General features: G+C 42.4%; 1 protein-coding gene across 2 annotated transcripts in view; it reads right to left on the bottom strand.

Moving 5' to 3' along the window:
- Positions 1-18,303, bottom strand: part of LOC124790026 (heparanase-like) — a 312,355-nt gene that overhangs the window by 70,083 nt on the left and 223,969 nt on the right. Inside the window, exon 7 of one of the 2 annotated variants that reach the window (XM_047257580.1) lies at positions 447-685. The exons of the other annotated variant lie outside the window; for it this stretch is intronic. Within the exon in view, the coding sequence (XP_047113536.1) occupies positions 447-685 (239 nt within the window). The remainder of the gene's footprint in view (positions 1-446; positions 686-18,303) is intronic. 2 annotated transcript variants of the gene reach the window in all.

The following is an 18,303-nucleotide window of genomic DNA, read 5'->3' as shown; positions in this document are numbered from 1 at the left end:
AGATGTTCAGTATGTAACTGTATGTGCAAATTAATTTGTGATGTGACTGCAAAATGCAAAATGACTCATTCCACATCATTACAAACTCATCTAACATGTAGCCAGTAATAACTGTGAATTTGTCACACTAATACTCCATACTCTCCTTCAATTTTTGCTGCTGGCTACTGTGGTAGTTCCTGGATACTTGTTTGACATAATCTACATTTATCCTCCCTAAACTATTGCTTTTGACATCACGCGTAACTGGACCTCCAGAAATGCCTTACTAGGTCCAGTAAAATAAGTATTACTTGATGAACTGCTACTAAAGCACAATAATGAAAGACAGTTCTCCAATTATTATTACTGTAATGTAGAACAATGAAGAATATATCTTTTTTCAGTGTACAAATGACAGTCATTGCAAAATAAATATTAACTCTAGAACATAAATAAAACCATACCTGGAACGAAGACCATTGTCACTGCTAAGTATATATGCATTTGCAGTTCCTTCTAAGCCTTTGATATTTAACCATACAGGTTCGTTCCCAGTATTAAGCCCATATAATGTTACTGATCCTTCACCAGCATCAGGATTTGCACAGTGAGCATACATTCTGACTGAGTCAGAAGCTGTTTGTTTTACAGAAAATACCTTCTGTCCAACAAGTTTCTTGAACAACACAGACAGCCACCAGTCCTAAAAATTGAAAGAATCTGATTCTAAATATATTTCTGCACATTTTTAAAAAAGGAATATTTATTTACACATTTATTTCAATTCATTCAGTCATGCTGAAACTCTTTTCTTCTTTTACAGGTAAGCAATAATCATTATACCTAGTTTCCTTCTCACAGCATGTGTGCTTCATACAAATACATTCAAACCGTTGTGTCACAACAGTACAACTATGTTATGAATAGCAACTATTGGAATTAAAATAAGGACCTTTTCATTAGGCACATTTTGCTCAGCAGGTGCTGTGAGACAGAAAGGATTAAAAATTGGAAAATTATTTTTACCAACATTTTAAGAAGGTGAAGTAATATTGGTGAGTGTATGAAAGTTGAAGTTGTGGCAAACATTTGAGAACAAAAGTGCTGAAAGTCAGGTTGATACATGAAAAATTAAAGTGATCTCACCTAATGTATCCGTTTCTATGATTGGGTCATATGGCAGTGTAGTCATTCCTGTGGCATATAGTGTGAGGGGCGGCTGGTGGAATAAATGGTTTTTATTTAAATGTAGAGTGTAATGTAGAAAAGATGCATTTCCCGGCCGATTAGCACCATTATGTGGTACGGGGGGTGGAATTATTGTTATTTAAAATGTTTTGTTTTTCACGGCCGAATAGCAACATATGTGGGGCGGCGGGTGGAATTATTGTTGTCAAATGTTCCTATTATTTATGCAGTCTTTTACCGTTCTCAACACTGGCTCTCTAACTACAATATTGGCAACCAGAAAGTGATTAGTAAAACGTGAAGCCTGTAATTAGAATTCCTAGTGCCCACTTCATCTGAGAAATACACTTATAGCTACAGCTTATAGCTCTGAGGAATTAGGAGATTGTCTGGGATTCATAATCAAAAACGATTCTCTAAAAATGTTCACTATATTCTGAAAGTCACAGACCAAAAAGAATCCACACAATCCAACTAACAGAGCAGTTCAGAGTCTAATGCACTGATGCAACTATAACTGTTCAAATTAATGTTTAAGTGAATGCTCGCCATAATTTGATGATAATGTTCATCAAACACCACGCTAAATAATGGTAGAATGTCTGTCCCGCGACGACACGTGAAAATACGACATACACGAACTGAAGATAGATCATTAAAGTCATCCCAGAATTAACACTTCACTCGAAAACGATTTCATGGTTACGCATATCCCGAGTAACTTATTACGGCATCCGAGGCTGTTTATAGCAATGATGCCGACGCGACGCTAATCAGCGTCTGGAGAGATCTGGGGCCTTCTTCTCTCGCGCAGCGTTCTTATATATAAAGCCACAGTGTGGACGGCTAAGGGAACGCCTGATCAATTCCGCTCTCCCGACTAGCTGCTGGGCTAGTAATGCACCACTTTAAGTTATCGAATAAATCATTGCTTCCTTTGCTGATGGCCGATGGAAGCTCTCAATTTATATGTGCATTCAGCACACAGGTAAGTAATCATAATAAAAGTCTGATGTGGCTAAGTCAAATATTTTGGACGAGAGAATTAATTTAATTACACCATACGCAGTAGACGAGCTCTGAACTTGCACTTTGGAGATACACTATCGCTATAGTTTTATAGTTATTCAATTGAAACTTCTCACATCTTTATGATTATAGCGGATCTCCCTTCTACTTAAATTTAAACATCCTAGCCTCATTTATTCACCTACTTAATCTATCTTGCTTCCTTAATTTTTAAGACAAAAACCAGAAAAACATGAATTTCAACTAAAATTTTAATTTGTGAGATCCAGAATACTGTTTCTACTAAATTATTATGCAAAAGGAATCTAAATACAATTTTTTAAGTTTCTAGCTCTTTTCTGTTGCGCCAATAATTTTTACAGAAAAACGTCCAAATTTTGAAAATGGTTAAAGTTGTTGAACTGATATTCAACACATATTGATTTAGTATTACTCCTGACATGCTAGAAACTTTTCAGTTTATTTACTTGATTTTTAAAGTATTGCGCAACATTTATGATGTCAGAGCTAGTTACAGCAGACTGGCTGGCACACAATGGAAAGACTGATGTGAATTTTATACGGCATGAGTAGGCTGCTTCCCTGCAAGTGGCAGGATACAAAGTACGTTGTCCTCACTTTCTGTCAGGAGGAAAGTGTGCAAGCAGGCAATGAAATTATGTCAACTTTCACTAGTCAAATAAGTACTTTCATTAATATGCAGCATTCCATTTTATTGGACTTAAATACAATTGTATGAAGACAATTTTATTATTATGCTGACCAGGAAGAAATGTGTTCTCTTCAAATATCCCTCATGCAACTACGGTTTGTCAGAAAGTGACGGCCATCAATTGCTCATCTGAAAAAATTCTACAGTAGATAAAGACACACATCCAGTGAGAAAGTAATAGAAGCAGTTAATGATTAAAAAAATATCTGTAAGCAAGAATGAACACTGTGCTTTGCATTTGCTTTGTCTTTATTAATTTTGCCTTCCTTCTGTGACTAGAATTCTCATGCAAGTTTTGGTTGATGACAGCTCACTTATCTGAAACTGGTTTTCATGACTGGTGGATATGCGTGTAGGCAGGGCTGGTTTGAGAACATTTCTCCACACAAGTGACTTATCATTCAACATCCTCCCCATCCTTGCTTTTCCCTTGTACACTTTGAAAATCCACGTCAGTTTTTGCTGCTAATTGTTAAACACATTGTGTTAGTGTCAAACACATCGTATACAAATCTTGCACTTGGACACCTCCTCCTCCTCCTCCGCCTCTTCGCATCTCAACTGTGATATGCAGCGTATTGAAATCTCAGAGTTATGGCACATTTGGTGTCCCTCTGCTGGCTTGTGTTACTTGTGCCTTAAACCGACCCTATGTGTAGGTGTCAGTAGGCATTTAAATTCTTATAAGAATCATTGTGTATATGAATATTTAATTTTGAAGCTGATCTTTTAAATTGTTGCTAGTGGCCAAACATATTGCTGGGTAAAATTTACATTTTGTGGAAGAGAAGAAGGATGTTCATTTATCCATTGCTGTAAAAGAGTTAACACAATGACAGAAAAGTATATCAAATATCAGCATTTGGAATTGCCAGTTTCTTCATCGTTAAAAATTGTTGTTGTTGTTGTTGTTGTTGTTGTTGTTGGTGTGGTCTGCAGTCCTGAGACTGGTTTGATGCAGCTCTCCATGCTACTCTATCCTGTGCAAGCTTCTTCATCTCCCAGTACCTACTGCAACCTACATCCTTCTGAATCTGCTTAGTGTATTGATCTCTTGGTCTCCCTCTACGATTTTTATCCTCCACGCTGCCCTCCAATGCTAAATTTGTGATCCCTTGATGCCTCAAAACATGTCCTACCAACCGATCCCTTCTTCTAGTCAAGTTGTGCCACAAACTTCTCTTCTCCCCAATCCTATTCAATACCTCCTCATTAGTTACGTGATCTACCCACCTTATCTTCAGCATTCTTCTGTAGCACCACATTTCGAAAGCTTCTATTCTCTTCTTGTCCAAACTGGTTATCGTCCATGTTTCACTTCCATACATGGCTACACTCCATACAAATACTTTCAGAAACGACTTCTTGACACTTAAATCTATACTCGATGTTAACAAATTTCTCTTCTTCAGAAACGATTTCCTTGCCATTGCCAGTCTACATTTTATATTCTCTCTACTTCGACCATCATCAGTTATTTTACTCCCTAAATAGCAAAACTCCTTTACTACTTTAAGTGTCTCATTTCCTAATCTAATCCCCTCAGCATCACCCGATTTAATCTGACTACATTCCATTATCCTCGTTTTGCTTTTGTTGATGTTCATCTTATATCCTCCTTTCAAGACACTGTCCATTCAGTTCAACTGCTCTTCCAAGTCCTTTGCTGTCTCTGACAGAATTACAATGTCATCAGCGAACCTCAAAGTTTTTATTTCTTCTCCATGGATTTTAATACCTACTCCGAATTTTTCTTTTGTTTCCTTTACTGCTTGCTCAATATACAGATTGAATAACATCGGGGAGAGGCTACAACCCTGTCTCACTCCTCTCCCAACCACTGCTTTCCTTTCATGCCCCTCGACTCTTATAACTGCCATCTGGTTTCTGTACAAATTGTAAATAGCCTTTCGCGCCCTGTATTTTACCCCTGCCACCTTCAGAATTTGAAAGAGAGTATTCCAGTTCATGTTGTCAAAAGCTTTCTCTAAGTCTACAAATGCTAGAAACGTAGGTTTGCCTTTTCTTAATCTTTCTTCTAAGATAAGTCGTAAGGTTGGTATTGCCTCACGTGTTCCAACATTTCTACGGAATCCAAACTGATCTTCCCTGAGGTCCGCTTCTACCAGTTTTTCCATTCGTCTGTAAAGAATTCGCGTTAGAATTTTGCAGCTGTGACTTATTAAACTGATAGTTCAGTAATTTTCACGTCTGTGAACACCTGCTTTCTTTGGGATTGGAATTATTATATTCTTCTTGAAGTCTGTGGGTATTTCGCCTGTCTCATACATCTTGTTCACCAGATGGTAGAGTTTTGTCATGACTGGCTCTCCCAAGGCCATCAGTAGTTCTAATGGAATGTTGTCTACTCCCGGGGCCTTGTTTCAACTCAGGTCTTTCAGTGCTCTGTCAAACTCTTCACGCAGTATCTTATCTCCCATTTCATCCTCATCTACATCCTCTTCCATTTCCATAATATTGTCCTCAAGTACATCGCCCTTGTATAAACCCTCTATATACTGCTTCCACCTTTCTGCCTTCCCTTCTTTGCTTAGAACTGGGTTGCCATCTGAGCTCTTGATATTCATACAAGTGGTTCTCTTCTCTCCAAAAGTCTCTTTAATTTTCCTGTAGGCAGTATCTATCTTACCCCTAGTGAGACAAGCCTCTACATCCTTACATTTGTCCTCTAGCCATCCCTGCTTAGCCATTTTGCACTTCCTGTCGATCTCATTTTTGAGACGTTTGTATTCCTTTTTGCCTGCTTCATTTACTGCATTTTTATATTTTCTCCTTTCATCAATTAAATTCAATATTTCTTCTGTTACCCAAGGATTTCTATTAGCCCTCGTCTTTTTACCTACTTGATCCTCTGCTGCCTTCACTACTTCATCCCTCAGAGCTACCCATTCTTCTTCTACTGTATTTCTTTCCCCCATTCCTGTCAATTGTTCCCTTATGCTCTCCCTGAAACTCTGTACAACCTCTGGTTCTTTCAGTCTATCCAGGTCCCATCTCCTTAAATTCCCGCCTTTTTGCAGTTTCTTCAGTTTCAATCTGCAGTTCATAACCAATAGATTGTGGTCAGAATCCACATCTGCCCCTGGAAATGTCTTACAATTTAAAACCTGGTTCCTAAATCTCTGTCTTACCATTATGTAATCTATCTGATACCTTTTAGTATCTCCAGGATTCTTCCAGGTATACAACCTTCTTTCATGATTCTTGAACCAAGTGTTAGCTATGATTAAGTTATGCTCTGTGCAAAATTCTACAAGGCGGCTTCCTCTTTCATTTCTTCCCCCCAATCCATATTCACCTACTACGTTTCCTTCTCTCCCTTTTCCTACTGATGAATTCCAGTCACCCATGACTATTAAATTTTCGTCTCCCTTCACTACCTGAATAATTTCTTTTATCTCGTCATACATTTCACCAATTTCTTCATCATCTGCAGAGCTAGTTGGCATATAAACTTGTACTACTGTAGTAGGCATGGGCTTTGTGTCTATCTTGGCCAAAATCGTAGTTAAGAAAAAATGAAGATGTAAAGAGTAAAAAATGACTGTACAAGCAAAGCATATGAAGTTATTCCATATAGGGTTTTGGAGACAAAAGATCTAAAACATGGAAAAGAAGTGAAAGTAATCCGAACTGAAATTTTTGCACTGCAGCATAGTTCATATTCTAGTGAATGTTCATAAGACACTAATTTTGCTTTATTACAAGTAGACACAAAGGCTAGCCACTATTTACATCTGGGAGGAAAATTCCAAGTAAAGGTGGTAAATAAACTTTCAGCTAGGGGAAAAAAAATTCTCAGCTTTTAGAGTTGACAATGTCTACCTCAGTGAAGAAAGAGAGATAGGTTTGGGCAAGGTTAGAAATGAGTGGCAGATTTGACTCTAGGATGAGAGGGACCTGTCTACTGACCTTTCTTCAGAGCTGACTGACTGTGCTGGCCTCATCAAAACATTCATTATTTTTATGAAATCATTGCAACTCAACTTCATGCTCCTCCTTTCCAGCCTTCTCTAACCTATCCCTCTTTCTTCCCATAGGAAACAGCTAACAGTTCCAAAGGCTAGGAATAGTTTCATTTACTTTTAAGTATTTCTACTGGCAGTGCTTGAAAGATCATCTAAACATAAGTACTGGCCAGCTACTCTGTCACTTTGTAATTTAAGAGTGTTCTTAGTTGAATTATCCTTATGGTATAATTATGCTTTATAACATAAACCTTAAACAGTAAACAACCTTCAGAAGCTAAAAAGCACAAATCATGTGGTTCCATAACAGATTAAGAACTAGATCAATAGCACAAGCACCACACATTACAGACACGTATGGGGGATGGAGAAAAATATGTAACACCAAAAACACAATACACAATCATGACTATGGTGTAAGAAAATGTTGCCATTTGATACAGCCTGCAGCCATCACAGAATGGATAAATACAGATCTTGTATGGTTTCAAGAGAATCTTATATTATTCTCCCTGCAAATTAGCGGCAAAATCAAGTAATAATGATTGAGATGATTAGTGATCATACTCTCGTCTCTACAAAGTAGACCACAAAAGCTCAGTAATATTGAGATCTGGTGACTGTGGTGACCAGGAGAGATGTAACAATTCATCCCTGTGCTCACAAAACCAGTCCTGGATGATGAGAGCAGGATGAACAGGGGTCCTGTCGTCTTGGAATACAGCATTTCCTTTGAAGATCAAACATTTTAACATGGGATGGACCTGATCAACCAAACTGATCACATGATCTTTGATAATAACGCAACCTGTCAGGATAACCACGGTGCCCTTGAAATACCACACTGTTGTTGTTGTGGTCTTCAGTCCAAACTGGTTTGATGCAGCTCTCCATGCTACTCCATACTGTGCAAGCCTCTTCGAGTGACTCTTGCAACCTACATCCTTCTGAATCTGCACACTGTATTCATCTCTTGATTTCCCTCTATGATCCCCCCCCCACACACTCACATTTCCCTCCAGTACTAAATTGGTGATCCCTTGATGTCTCAGAATGTGTCCTACCAGCCAATCCCTTCTTCTAGTCAGGTTGTGCCATAAATTTCTTTTGTTCCCAGTTCTATTCAGTACCTCCACATTAGTTATGTCATCTACACATCTAATCTTCAGCATTCTTCTGTAGCACCACATTTGAAAAGCATCTATTCTATTCTCTCATCTAAACTGTTTATTGTCCACATTTCACTTCCATACATGACTATAATCCATACAAATATTTTCAGAAAAGACTTCTTGACATTTAAATCCATACTTAACGTTAACAAAATTCTCCTCTTCAAAATACTTTTCTTACCATTGTCAGTCTCCATCAACTACTTTCAGTTTCTCATTTCATAATTTAATTCCCATAGCTTCAACTGACTTAATTCAACTACATTCCATTACCCTTGTTTTGCTTTTGTTTATGCACATCTTATTTCCTCCTTTCAAGATACTGTCCATTCCATTCAACTGCTCTTCCAATTTCTTTGCTGTCTCTGACAGAATTACAATGTCATTGGCAAACCTCAAGGTTATTATTTCTTTTCACTGTGTACAGATCGAATAACATCGGGGATAGGCTACAACCTTGTATCACTCCCTTCTCAACCACTGCTTCCCTTTCATGCCCCTTGACTCCTATAACCGCAATGTAGCTTCTGTACAAACTGTAAATAGGCTTTCTCTCTCTGTATTTTACCTCTGTCACCTTTAGAACTTGAAAGAGAGTCTCTCAGTCAACCTTGTCAAAAGCTTTTTCTAAGTCTACAAATGCCATACATGTAGGTTTCCGTTTCCTTCACCTATCTCCTATGAGAATTCGTAGCAACAGTGTTACCTTGTGTGTTCCTACATTTCTCCGGAATCCAAACTGATCTTCCCCAAGTTCGCCTTCTACCAGTTTTTCCATTCTTCTATAAAGAATCTGTGTTAGTGTTTTGCAACTGTGACTTATTAAACTGATAGTTTGGTAATTTCCACACCTGTCAGCACCTGCTTTCTTTCAAATTGGAATTATTATATTCTTCTTGAAGTCTATGGGTTTTCCACCTGTGTCACACATCTTGCTCACCAGATGGAAGAGTTTTGTCATGGTTGGTTCTCCCAAGGCTATGAGCAGCTCTAACACAATGTTGTCTATTCCAAAGGCCTTGTTTCGACTTTGGTCTTTCAGTGCTCTGTCAAATTCTTCACACTGTGTCGTATTTCCCCATCTCATTTTCACCTAGATTCTTTTCTAATTCCATAATATTGCCCTACAGGACATCTCCCTTGTGTAGACCCTCAATATACTTCTTTCAACTTTGTGCTTTCCCTTCTTCGCTTAGGACTGGTTTTCCATCTGAGCTCTTGATATTCATAAAGGTGGTTCTCTTTTTTCCACAGGTCTGTTTAATTTTCCCAGAGTCAGCATCTATATTATCATGATATATGTTTCTAAATCCTTACATTTGTTCTCTAGCCATTCCTGCTTCACCATTTTGCACTTCCTGCCAATCTCATTTTTTACATATTTGCTTTCCCTTTCATTTGCTTTATTTTTTTGTTTTCTCCTTCCATCAATTAAATTCAATATCTCTTGTGTTACCAACGATATTTAATAGACGTCATCTTTTTACATACTGGAACCTCTGCTGCCTTCATTATTTCATCTCTCAAAGCTATCCATCCTTCTTCTATTGTATTCCCTTCCCTTGTTCTTGCCAGTTGTTCCCCAATGCTTTTTCTGAAACTATCTACAATCTCTGGTTCTTTCAGTTTATCCAGGTCCTATCTCCTTACATTCCTACCTTTTGTGCAGTTTTGTCTGTTTTAATCTACAGTTCATAACCAATAAATTGTGGTCAAAGTCCACAGTTGCCTTCAGAAATATTTTCGCAATTTAAAATCTGGTTCCAAAATCTCTGTCTTACCATTATGTAATCAGTCTTGTCTTACCATTATGTAATCAATCTGAAACCTTCTGGTGTATCCAGCTATCTTCCACATATGCAGCATTCTTTCATGATTCTTCCATCAGGTGTTATCTATGCTTAAATTATGCTTTGTGCAAAATTCTACCAAGTAGCTTCTTCTTTCATTCCTTTCCCTCAGTCCCTATTCACTACTATTTTTCCTTCTCTTCCTTTTCCCACAATCAAGTTCCAGTCCCTCATGACTATTAAATTTTCATCTCCCTTAACTATCTGAATAATTTCTTTTATCTCATCATACATTTCTTCAATCTCATCATATGTGGAGCCAGTTGACATATAAACTTGTTCTACTGTGCTGAGTGTGGGCTTCATGTCTATCTTGGCTACAACAATTTATTCACGTTCCTGTTTTTTTATTCATTGTTAAACCTATTCCTGCATTACCCCTATTTGATTCTGTACTTACAACCCTGTATTCACCCGACCAAAAGAGCTATTTCTCCTGCCACTGAACTTCACTAATTCCCACTATATCTAACTTTAACCTGTCCATTTCCCTTTTTAAATTTTCTAACCTACCTGCCTGATTAAGAGACCTGATATTCCATGCTCCGATCCATACCTCCGAAATATTTTACCCAAGAGGATGTTATTATCATTTAACCATACAAAAGAGCTGTAAGTCATTGGGAAAAATTATGGCTGTACTTTCCCTTGATTTCAGCTGTTGGCAGTACCAGCATAGCATAGCCATTTTGGGTGATGTTAACAAGGCCAGATCAGTTAATCATCCTGACTGTTGCCCCTGACTGAAAAGGCTGCTGCCTCTCTTAAGGAACCACAAGTTTGCCTGACCTCTCAACAGACAACACTCTGTTGTGGTGACAACTGCAGTACAGTTACCTCTGTCACTGAGGCACACAAACCTCCCCACCAACAGCAAGGTCCAAGGTTGGTAGGTTGGTTGGCTGGTTTAGAGGCATGAGAAGGAACCAAACTATGTGGTCATCGGTTCCTTGTTCCTACTAAAACAATACCACAAGTATGAGAATAAAACAGACGAAACGTATAACACGAAACAGAAAGAAACGAAAAGCCACAAGAATGAAGGGAAGGCAACAAACACTAAAAGAAAGAAAAGAGGACAAGAAAACAACAGAAACAGTAGAGAGTAAAACATGAAAGCAGATTACAGTGGCTGGCCAATCACGAGAATAAAACGGGAAAGCCATCCACTCTGCAACACATTAAACCCTCCACCTTAAAAGCACTAGGGTGGAGGACACAGAGGGAGAAAGGACATGTGCTGAAATCTACATAAGAGTATAAAACGCACTCTCATGGATAAAACGTAAAACTGAAGCTGCTGTGGAGGTATTTTTGCCCAACACTGAAGGCAGGGTGCTGGAAAAGTTAAAAGTCTGCCGCAGAGCGGCTAAAAGTGGGCAGTCCAGCAAGAGGTGGACGACTGTTATTTGGGAGCCACAGCAACACTGAGGTGGGTCCTTGCAACCAAGTAGGGTACCATGCGTTAGTCACATATGGCCAATGCAGAGCCGGCAGAGGACAACTGATTCCCTGTGAGAGGTCTGCATGGAAGACTTCCACACATTCATAGTCTCCTTAATGAAACGCAGTTTGTTGTGCGTGCTGTTATGCCATTCCGTCTCCCAAAGCCGGAAAACCCTGCAGTGTAAGACAGAACACAGGTCAGCTTCGGAGATGCCTATCTCCAGAAGCGGTTTCCGCATTGCCTGTCTGGCCAACCTGTTGGCAAGTTCTTTGCGGGGGATTCCGACGTGTCCTGCGGTCCACACAAACACCACAGAACGACAGGATTATTCCAGGGCATAGATGGGCCAATGAATGGGCGCTATCAGAGGGTGGCGAGGGTAGCACTGCTCGATAGCTTGTAGGTTGCTCAATGAGTCAGTACACAGGAGAAATGACTCGCCGGGGCATGAGCGAATGTACTCAAGAGCACGATATATGGCTGCCAGCTCTGCATTGAAAACACTGCAGCCAACTGGCAAGGAGTGCTGCTCAATATGTCCTCCATGAACATAATGCGAAGCCTATGTGACCATCAGCCACTGAGCTGTCGGAGTAAACCATTTCAGAGCCCCGGAACACATCAAGAATCGAGAGGAAGTGACATCGGAGAACTGCGGGGGTAACGGAGTCCTTAGGGCCATGCAAAAGGTCCAGCCGAAGCCAGATTGGTGTTGCTCAGGCAATGGAGGGCATTGAGGTGCTGCCAGCACTTCTGCTTAACCTGATGAAGATGAGGGAATCAAGTCAATTAAACGTCAAAAACCAGTCCTAGGAACTGATATGTCTCCACTACAGTGAGTGGATCGTCATTAAGGTAAAGTGCATGACACACGATTTTGCAGCTGAAAACTGGAAGCCGTGGGCTAGAGCCCACGACTGCACCTTGTGGATGGCTCCCTGGAGGTGCCACTCAGCAACAACAGTACTAGAGCAACAGTACGAAATGCAGAAGTCGTCTGCATACAGATAAGGTGAGACGGAGGGCCCGACAGCTGCTGCTAGACCGTTAATGGCCACTAAAAATAGAGAGATGGTTAATACAGAGCCCTGTGGGACTCCATTCTCCATATATGGATGGAACTATGGAAGTCACCAACTTGGACACGGAAAGTACGGAGTGACCGGAAGTTTTAGATAAAAATCGGGAGTGGTCCCCTGAGACCCCACTCATACAATGTGGCAAGGATATGATGTCGCCAAGTCATGTCGTATGCTTTACATAAGTCAAAAAAGATGGCAGTCAGGTGTTGCCATCTGGAAAACGCTGTTCGGATGGCAGACTTGATGGACACGAGATTATCAGTGGTAGAGTGACCCTGGTGGAAGCCACCCTGACATGGAGCCAGCAAGCCACGTGACTCCAGGACCCAACACAACCGCCAACATACCTCACAGAATGAGATTTTCACTCAGCAGCGGAGTGTGCGCTGATATGAAACTTCCTGGCAGATTAAAACTGTGTGCCCGACTGAGACTCGAACTCGGGACCTTTGCCTTTCACGGGCAAGTGCTCTACCATCTGAGCTACCGAAGCACGACTCATGCCCGGTACTCACAGCTTTACTTCTGCCAGTATCTTGTCTCCTACCTTCCAAACCTTACAGAAGCTCTCCTGCGAACCTTGCAGAACTAGCACTCCTGAAAGAAAGGATACCGCGGAGACATGGCTTAGCCACTGCCTGGGGGATGTTTCCAGAATGAGATTTTCACTCATGAGCACTTGCCCGCGAAAGGCAAAGGTCCCGAGTTCGAGTCTCGGTTGGGCACACAGTTTTAATCTGCCAGGAAGTTTCAACATACCTCACGTTCCAGCAGCTTACAAAGAATATTGGTGAGGCTGATGGGCTGATAGCTATCCACATCAATCGGGTTTTTACCAGGTTTGAGCACTGGAATGATGGTGCTCCCCCGCCACTGTGATGGAAAGACGCCATCACACCAGATCCAGTTGAAGATGACAGGATGATGTCACTTGTAGTCAGATGAGAGATGTTGAATCATCTGGCTGTGGATGCGATCAAGCCCAGGAGCTGTGTCAGGGCAATGTGCAAGGGCACTGAGGAGCTCCCACTCTGTAAATGTGGCGTTATAGGACTCACTACAGCCTGTAGGGAATGAGAGGACGTTCCCTTCCAGCCACCGTTTGAGTGTGCGAAAGGCTGGGGGGTAATTCTACGATGCAGAGGCTTGAGCAAAGTGCTCGGCAATCGTGTTTGCGTTGGTACATAACTCGCCATTTATGATAACACTGGGGACAGCTGTTGGGGCCTGGTACCCAAAATATGTTTGATCTTTGGCCAGACTTGGGTAGGCGACATGTGGCACCCAATGGTGGAGACGTACTCTCCCAACACTCCTTCTTCCGTTGTTTGATAACGTAGTGAACACGGGCACGGACCCGTTTAAAGGCTATGAGGTACTCCAGGGAAGGGTGCCGGTTATGCTGCTGTAGAGCTCGCCGACACTCCTTAATTGCTTCAGTGACTTCCGGCGACCATCAAGGGCCTGCCTTATGCCTTGGGCACCCAAAAGAGCGAGGGATCACGTTTTCTGCCACAGAAACAATTGTGCTAGTCACCTGCTCGACCATCACATCGATGTTACCATGTAGGGGAGATTCAACGGTGACAGCAGAGGTGAAAGTTCCCCAGTCCACCTTGTTCAAAGCCCATCTGAGCAGGTGTCTGTGTGCCTGAAGCTGGGGCAGCGACAAGAAGATGGGGAAATGGTCATTACCACACAGGTCATCATGTGCTCTCCAGTGGATAGATGGGAGAAGTCCTGGGCTGCAAATTGATTAATCAATGGCCAAGTAACTACCACGAGCCACACTGAAATGTGTGGCAGCCCCAGTACGAGGTGCATTCAAGTTCTAAGGCCTCCGATTTTTCTTCTAATTAACTACTCACCCGAAATCGATGAAACTGGCGTTACTTCTCGACGTAATCGCCCTGCAGACGTACACATTTTTCACAACGCTGACGCCATGATTCCATGGCAGCGGCGAAGGTTTCTTTAGGAGTCTGTTTTGACCACTGGAAAATCGCTGAGGCAATAGCAGCACGGCTGGTGAATGTGCGGCCACAGAGAGTGTTTTTCATTGTTGGAAAAAGCCAAAAGACACTAGGAGCCAGGTCAGGTGAGTAGGGAGCATGAGGAATCACTTCAAAGTTGTTATCACGAAGAAACTGTTGCGTAACGTTAGCTCGATGTGCGGGTGCGTTGTCTCGGCGAAACAGCACACGCGCAGCCCTTCCCGGACGTTTTCGTTGCAGTGCAGGAAGGAATTTGTTCTTCAAAACATTTTCGTAGGATGCACCTGTTACCGTCGTGCCCTTTGGAACGCAATGGGTAAGGATTACACCCTCACTGTCCCAGAACATGGACACCATCATTTTTTCAGCACTGGCAGTTACCCAAAATTTTTTTGGTGGCGGTGAATTTGTATGCTTCCATTGAGCTGACTGGCGCTTTGTTTCTGGATTGAAAAATGGCATCCACGTCTCATCCATTGTTACAACCGACGAAAAGAAAGTCCCATTCATGCTGTCGTTGCGTATCAACATTGCTTGGCAACATCCCGCACGGGCAGCCATGTGGTCGTCAGTCAGCATTCGTGGCACCCACCTGGATAACACTTTTCACATTTTCAGGTCGTCGTGCAGGATTGTGTGCACAGAACCCACAGAAATGCCAACTCTGGAGGCGATCTGTTCAACAGTCATTCGGCGATCCCCCAAAACAATTCTCTCCACTTTCTCGATCATATCGTCAGACCGGCTTGCGCGAGCCCGAGGTTGTTTCGGTTTGTTGTCACATGATGTTCTGCCTTCATTAAACTGTCGCACCCACTAACGCACTTTTGACACATCCATAACTCCATCACCACGTCTCCTTCAACTGTCGATGAATTTCAATTGGTTTCACATCACGCAAATTCAGAAAACGAATGATTGCATGCTGTTCAAGCAAGGAAAACGTCACCATTTTAAGTATTTAAAACAGTTCTCATTCTCGCCGCTGGCGGTAAAATTCCGTCTGCCGTACGGTGCTGCCATCTCTGGGACGTATTGACAATGAACGCAGCCTCATTTTAAAACAATGCGCATGTTTCTATCTCTTTCCAGTCCGGATAAAAAAAAATCGGAGGCCTTAGAACTTGAATGCACCTCGTATTTAAGAGGCAGAGGTCGAACTGCGACAGTAAAGTTTCGACATCTCTGCCTTGGCCAGTAAGCAAGGTACCACCCCACAAGTGGTTATGGGCATTAAAATCCCCCAGAAGTAGGAAAGGTTTAGGGAGTTCATCAATCAGTGCAGCTAATATATTCAGGGGTACTGCACCATCTGGAGGAAGATATACATTGCAGACAGTTATTTTCTGCATCATCCTTATTCTGACAGCCACAGCTTCAAAAGGTGTTTGAAGGGGCACATGTTCACTACAGACCAAGTTTAGGACATAAACGCAAACTCCACCTGACACTCGATTATAGTCGCTACGGTTCCTGTAATACCCCTTACAGCCACGGAGGGCAGGGATCTGCATTGCTGGGAACCAGGATTCCTGGAGGGCAATGCAGATAGTAGGTGTAAAGCTTAATAGTTGCCATTGCTCAGCCAGGCGGTGGAGAAAAACCACCACAATCCCACTGGAGGATGACGTCGTGAGACTGGGAAGGCATGGAAAATTCAATAAGGCAGTTTACACCTCAGAGTCACCTGCTGCCACAAACTTATTGCCTGAGCAGTCTACATCCATTGTGGCTGAGGGTGTGGCGAGATCTAGGTCCACAGCGGATGCCAAAATTTTCACCCCATCCTCAGCAGCAGAGCTTGTAGGTAGAGATGGTGTGGGTGCCACCGCAATTTACCTGGTCTTAGGTGTTTTCTTTTTCGATTTCTCTCGCTGCTATTTGGGTTTCCCTGGCTGGGAGGATTTCACTGGCTCAGTCTCCAGGACTGAGGATGAGTGTGAAGCCCTACAACCAGCAGCTTTTAGGCTCTTCAGCCACTGGCAGAGGTCATCTTTCCCACTAGAAGAAACCTGGGAATGGAGAGGGCCAAGGGATCCCTTCCTAGTGAGGGAAGCTGAAGAAGACTTATGCTTCTCCAGCTTAGAAGTGGGGATGGACGTCCTCAATGGTTAGGGGGGTGGGGGGGGGGGTGTTGCTCCCGAAGTAGGTGGTGCAGGAGCAACAGAGAGGGAAATGCCCCCCCACCATCAAGGGGGCAGGTGTAGTCTTCCAGCTCTGAGAGGTGACCTGGGTTGGTGGAGCTGATGGTGCCAGAACTGTTGTAGCGGCGGTATAAGATGATGTCATACACACAGGATGCAGGCATTCAAATTTTCTCTTAGCCTCAGTGTAGGTCAGTCTGTCCAGGGTCTTCTACTCCATGATTTTCCTTTCTTTCTGGAGAATCCTGCAGTCAGGCGAGCATGGCAGATGGTGCTCTCCTCAGTTGACACAGATGGGAGGCGGAGCACATTGAGTATTGGGATGTGATGGACGTCTGCAATCTCGGCATGTGATGCTGGAAGTACAGTGGGAAGACATATGGCCAAACTTCCAGCACTTAAAGCACCGCATATAGGGCTTTACATCACACCGGTAGACCATCACCTTGACCTTCTCGGGCAATGTATCACCCTAAAATGCCAAGAGGAAGGCATCCGTGGCAACCTAATTATCCTTCAGACCCCAGGGGACACAGCAGATGAAAGTACACCTCGCTGCTCTGAATTGGCGCGCAGCTCATCGTCGGACTGCAAAAGAAGATCTGTGTGAAATATGATACCCTGGACCATATTTAAGCTCTTATGGGGGGTGACGGTTACAGAAACATCCCCCAACTTGTCACAAGTGATTAACTCTCGTGACTGGGCAGAGGATGCTGTTTTGATCAAGACTGACCCAAATCTCATTTTGGACAAGCCCTCCACCTCCCTGAACTTGTCCTTGTCCCTTCCCAACTGACACACTCTTTGGGAAAATTTTGTAGAATGGAGGTCAAACCCTACAGGGGACCATCACATAAAGGCCGAAATGTGTGAGGCTCCTTTTAGTCACCTTGTACGACAGGCAGGAATACCTCGGGCCTATTCTAACCCCCGCACCCGCAGGGGGCCAAGGTCCAAGGCTCATTATGACTGCTCAAATCTTCACTGAACCCCCACCACGTTTCCCTCCTGGGACATAAACTTGAAAAAGTGTGAAGCAAGACACATCCAACCAAATTACTTTCTTCTGTTGTTCCATAGTCCAGGTTTTATGGCTTCGGCACCACATTTTCCTGTTACTGGCATTTGCATCAGTGATGAGTGGTTTCAGAATTCCAGCTCACTCTGCAATTCTCAGCTCATGGAGCTTTTGGTGTTGACAGGGTTTGCGAGTGTGGCATTCAAGTTCTAAGTGGCTTTTGCGGCTGTCCTCATCTGATTTTTCACAATAATCATCTTCTCATCTGTTACTATCACCAATCACACACTTTTGTCCACATTATGACTTCACAGATAATGTTTTTCTGCTTACTTTGCATGTGGTATAGATCTTCAATACAATGCCTCTTGAAACACCAAATGCTCCGGTATCTTGGTTACCGAACATCCACCATATGAGCACCAATGATTCAGGCACATTGCAATTCATTTAATTCTAACATAACAAACTCACAACTACACAGAACACTGTTCTGACCATGAGTGACACTTGTAAAATATTGATGACACTACACAAGTGCCAGTCATGATCTGCACAACCTGCAGACTTGACTGGTACCTGTACTTACATCTCATCTGCACCTACACCTACACCTCCATCTACATGGTCACTCTGCAATTCATAATTAAGTCCTTGGTATCATCGAACCAACCTGAAACTACTTCTCTACCA

The sequence above is a fragment of the Schistocerca piceifrons genome, chromosome 3, assembly GCF_021461385.2.
Source record: "Schistocerca piceifrons isolate TAMUIC-IGC-003096 chromosome 3, iqSchPice1.1, whole genome shotgun sequence".
Lineage (NCBI taxonomy): Eukaryota > Metazoa > Arthropoda > Insecta > Orthoptera > Acrididae > Schistocerca > Schistocerca piceifrons.
This window is presented reverse-complemented; position numbering and strand designations above follow the sequence as displayed.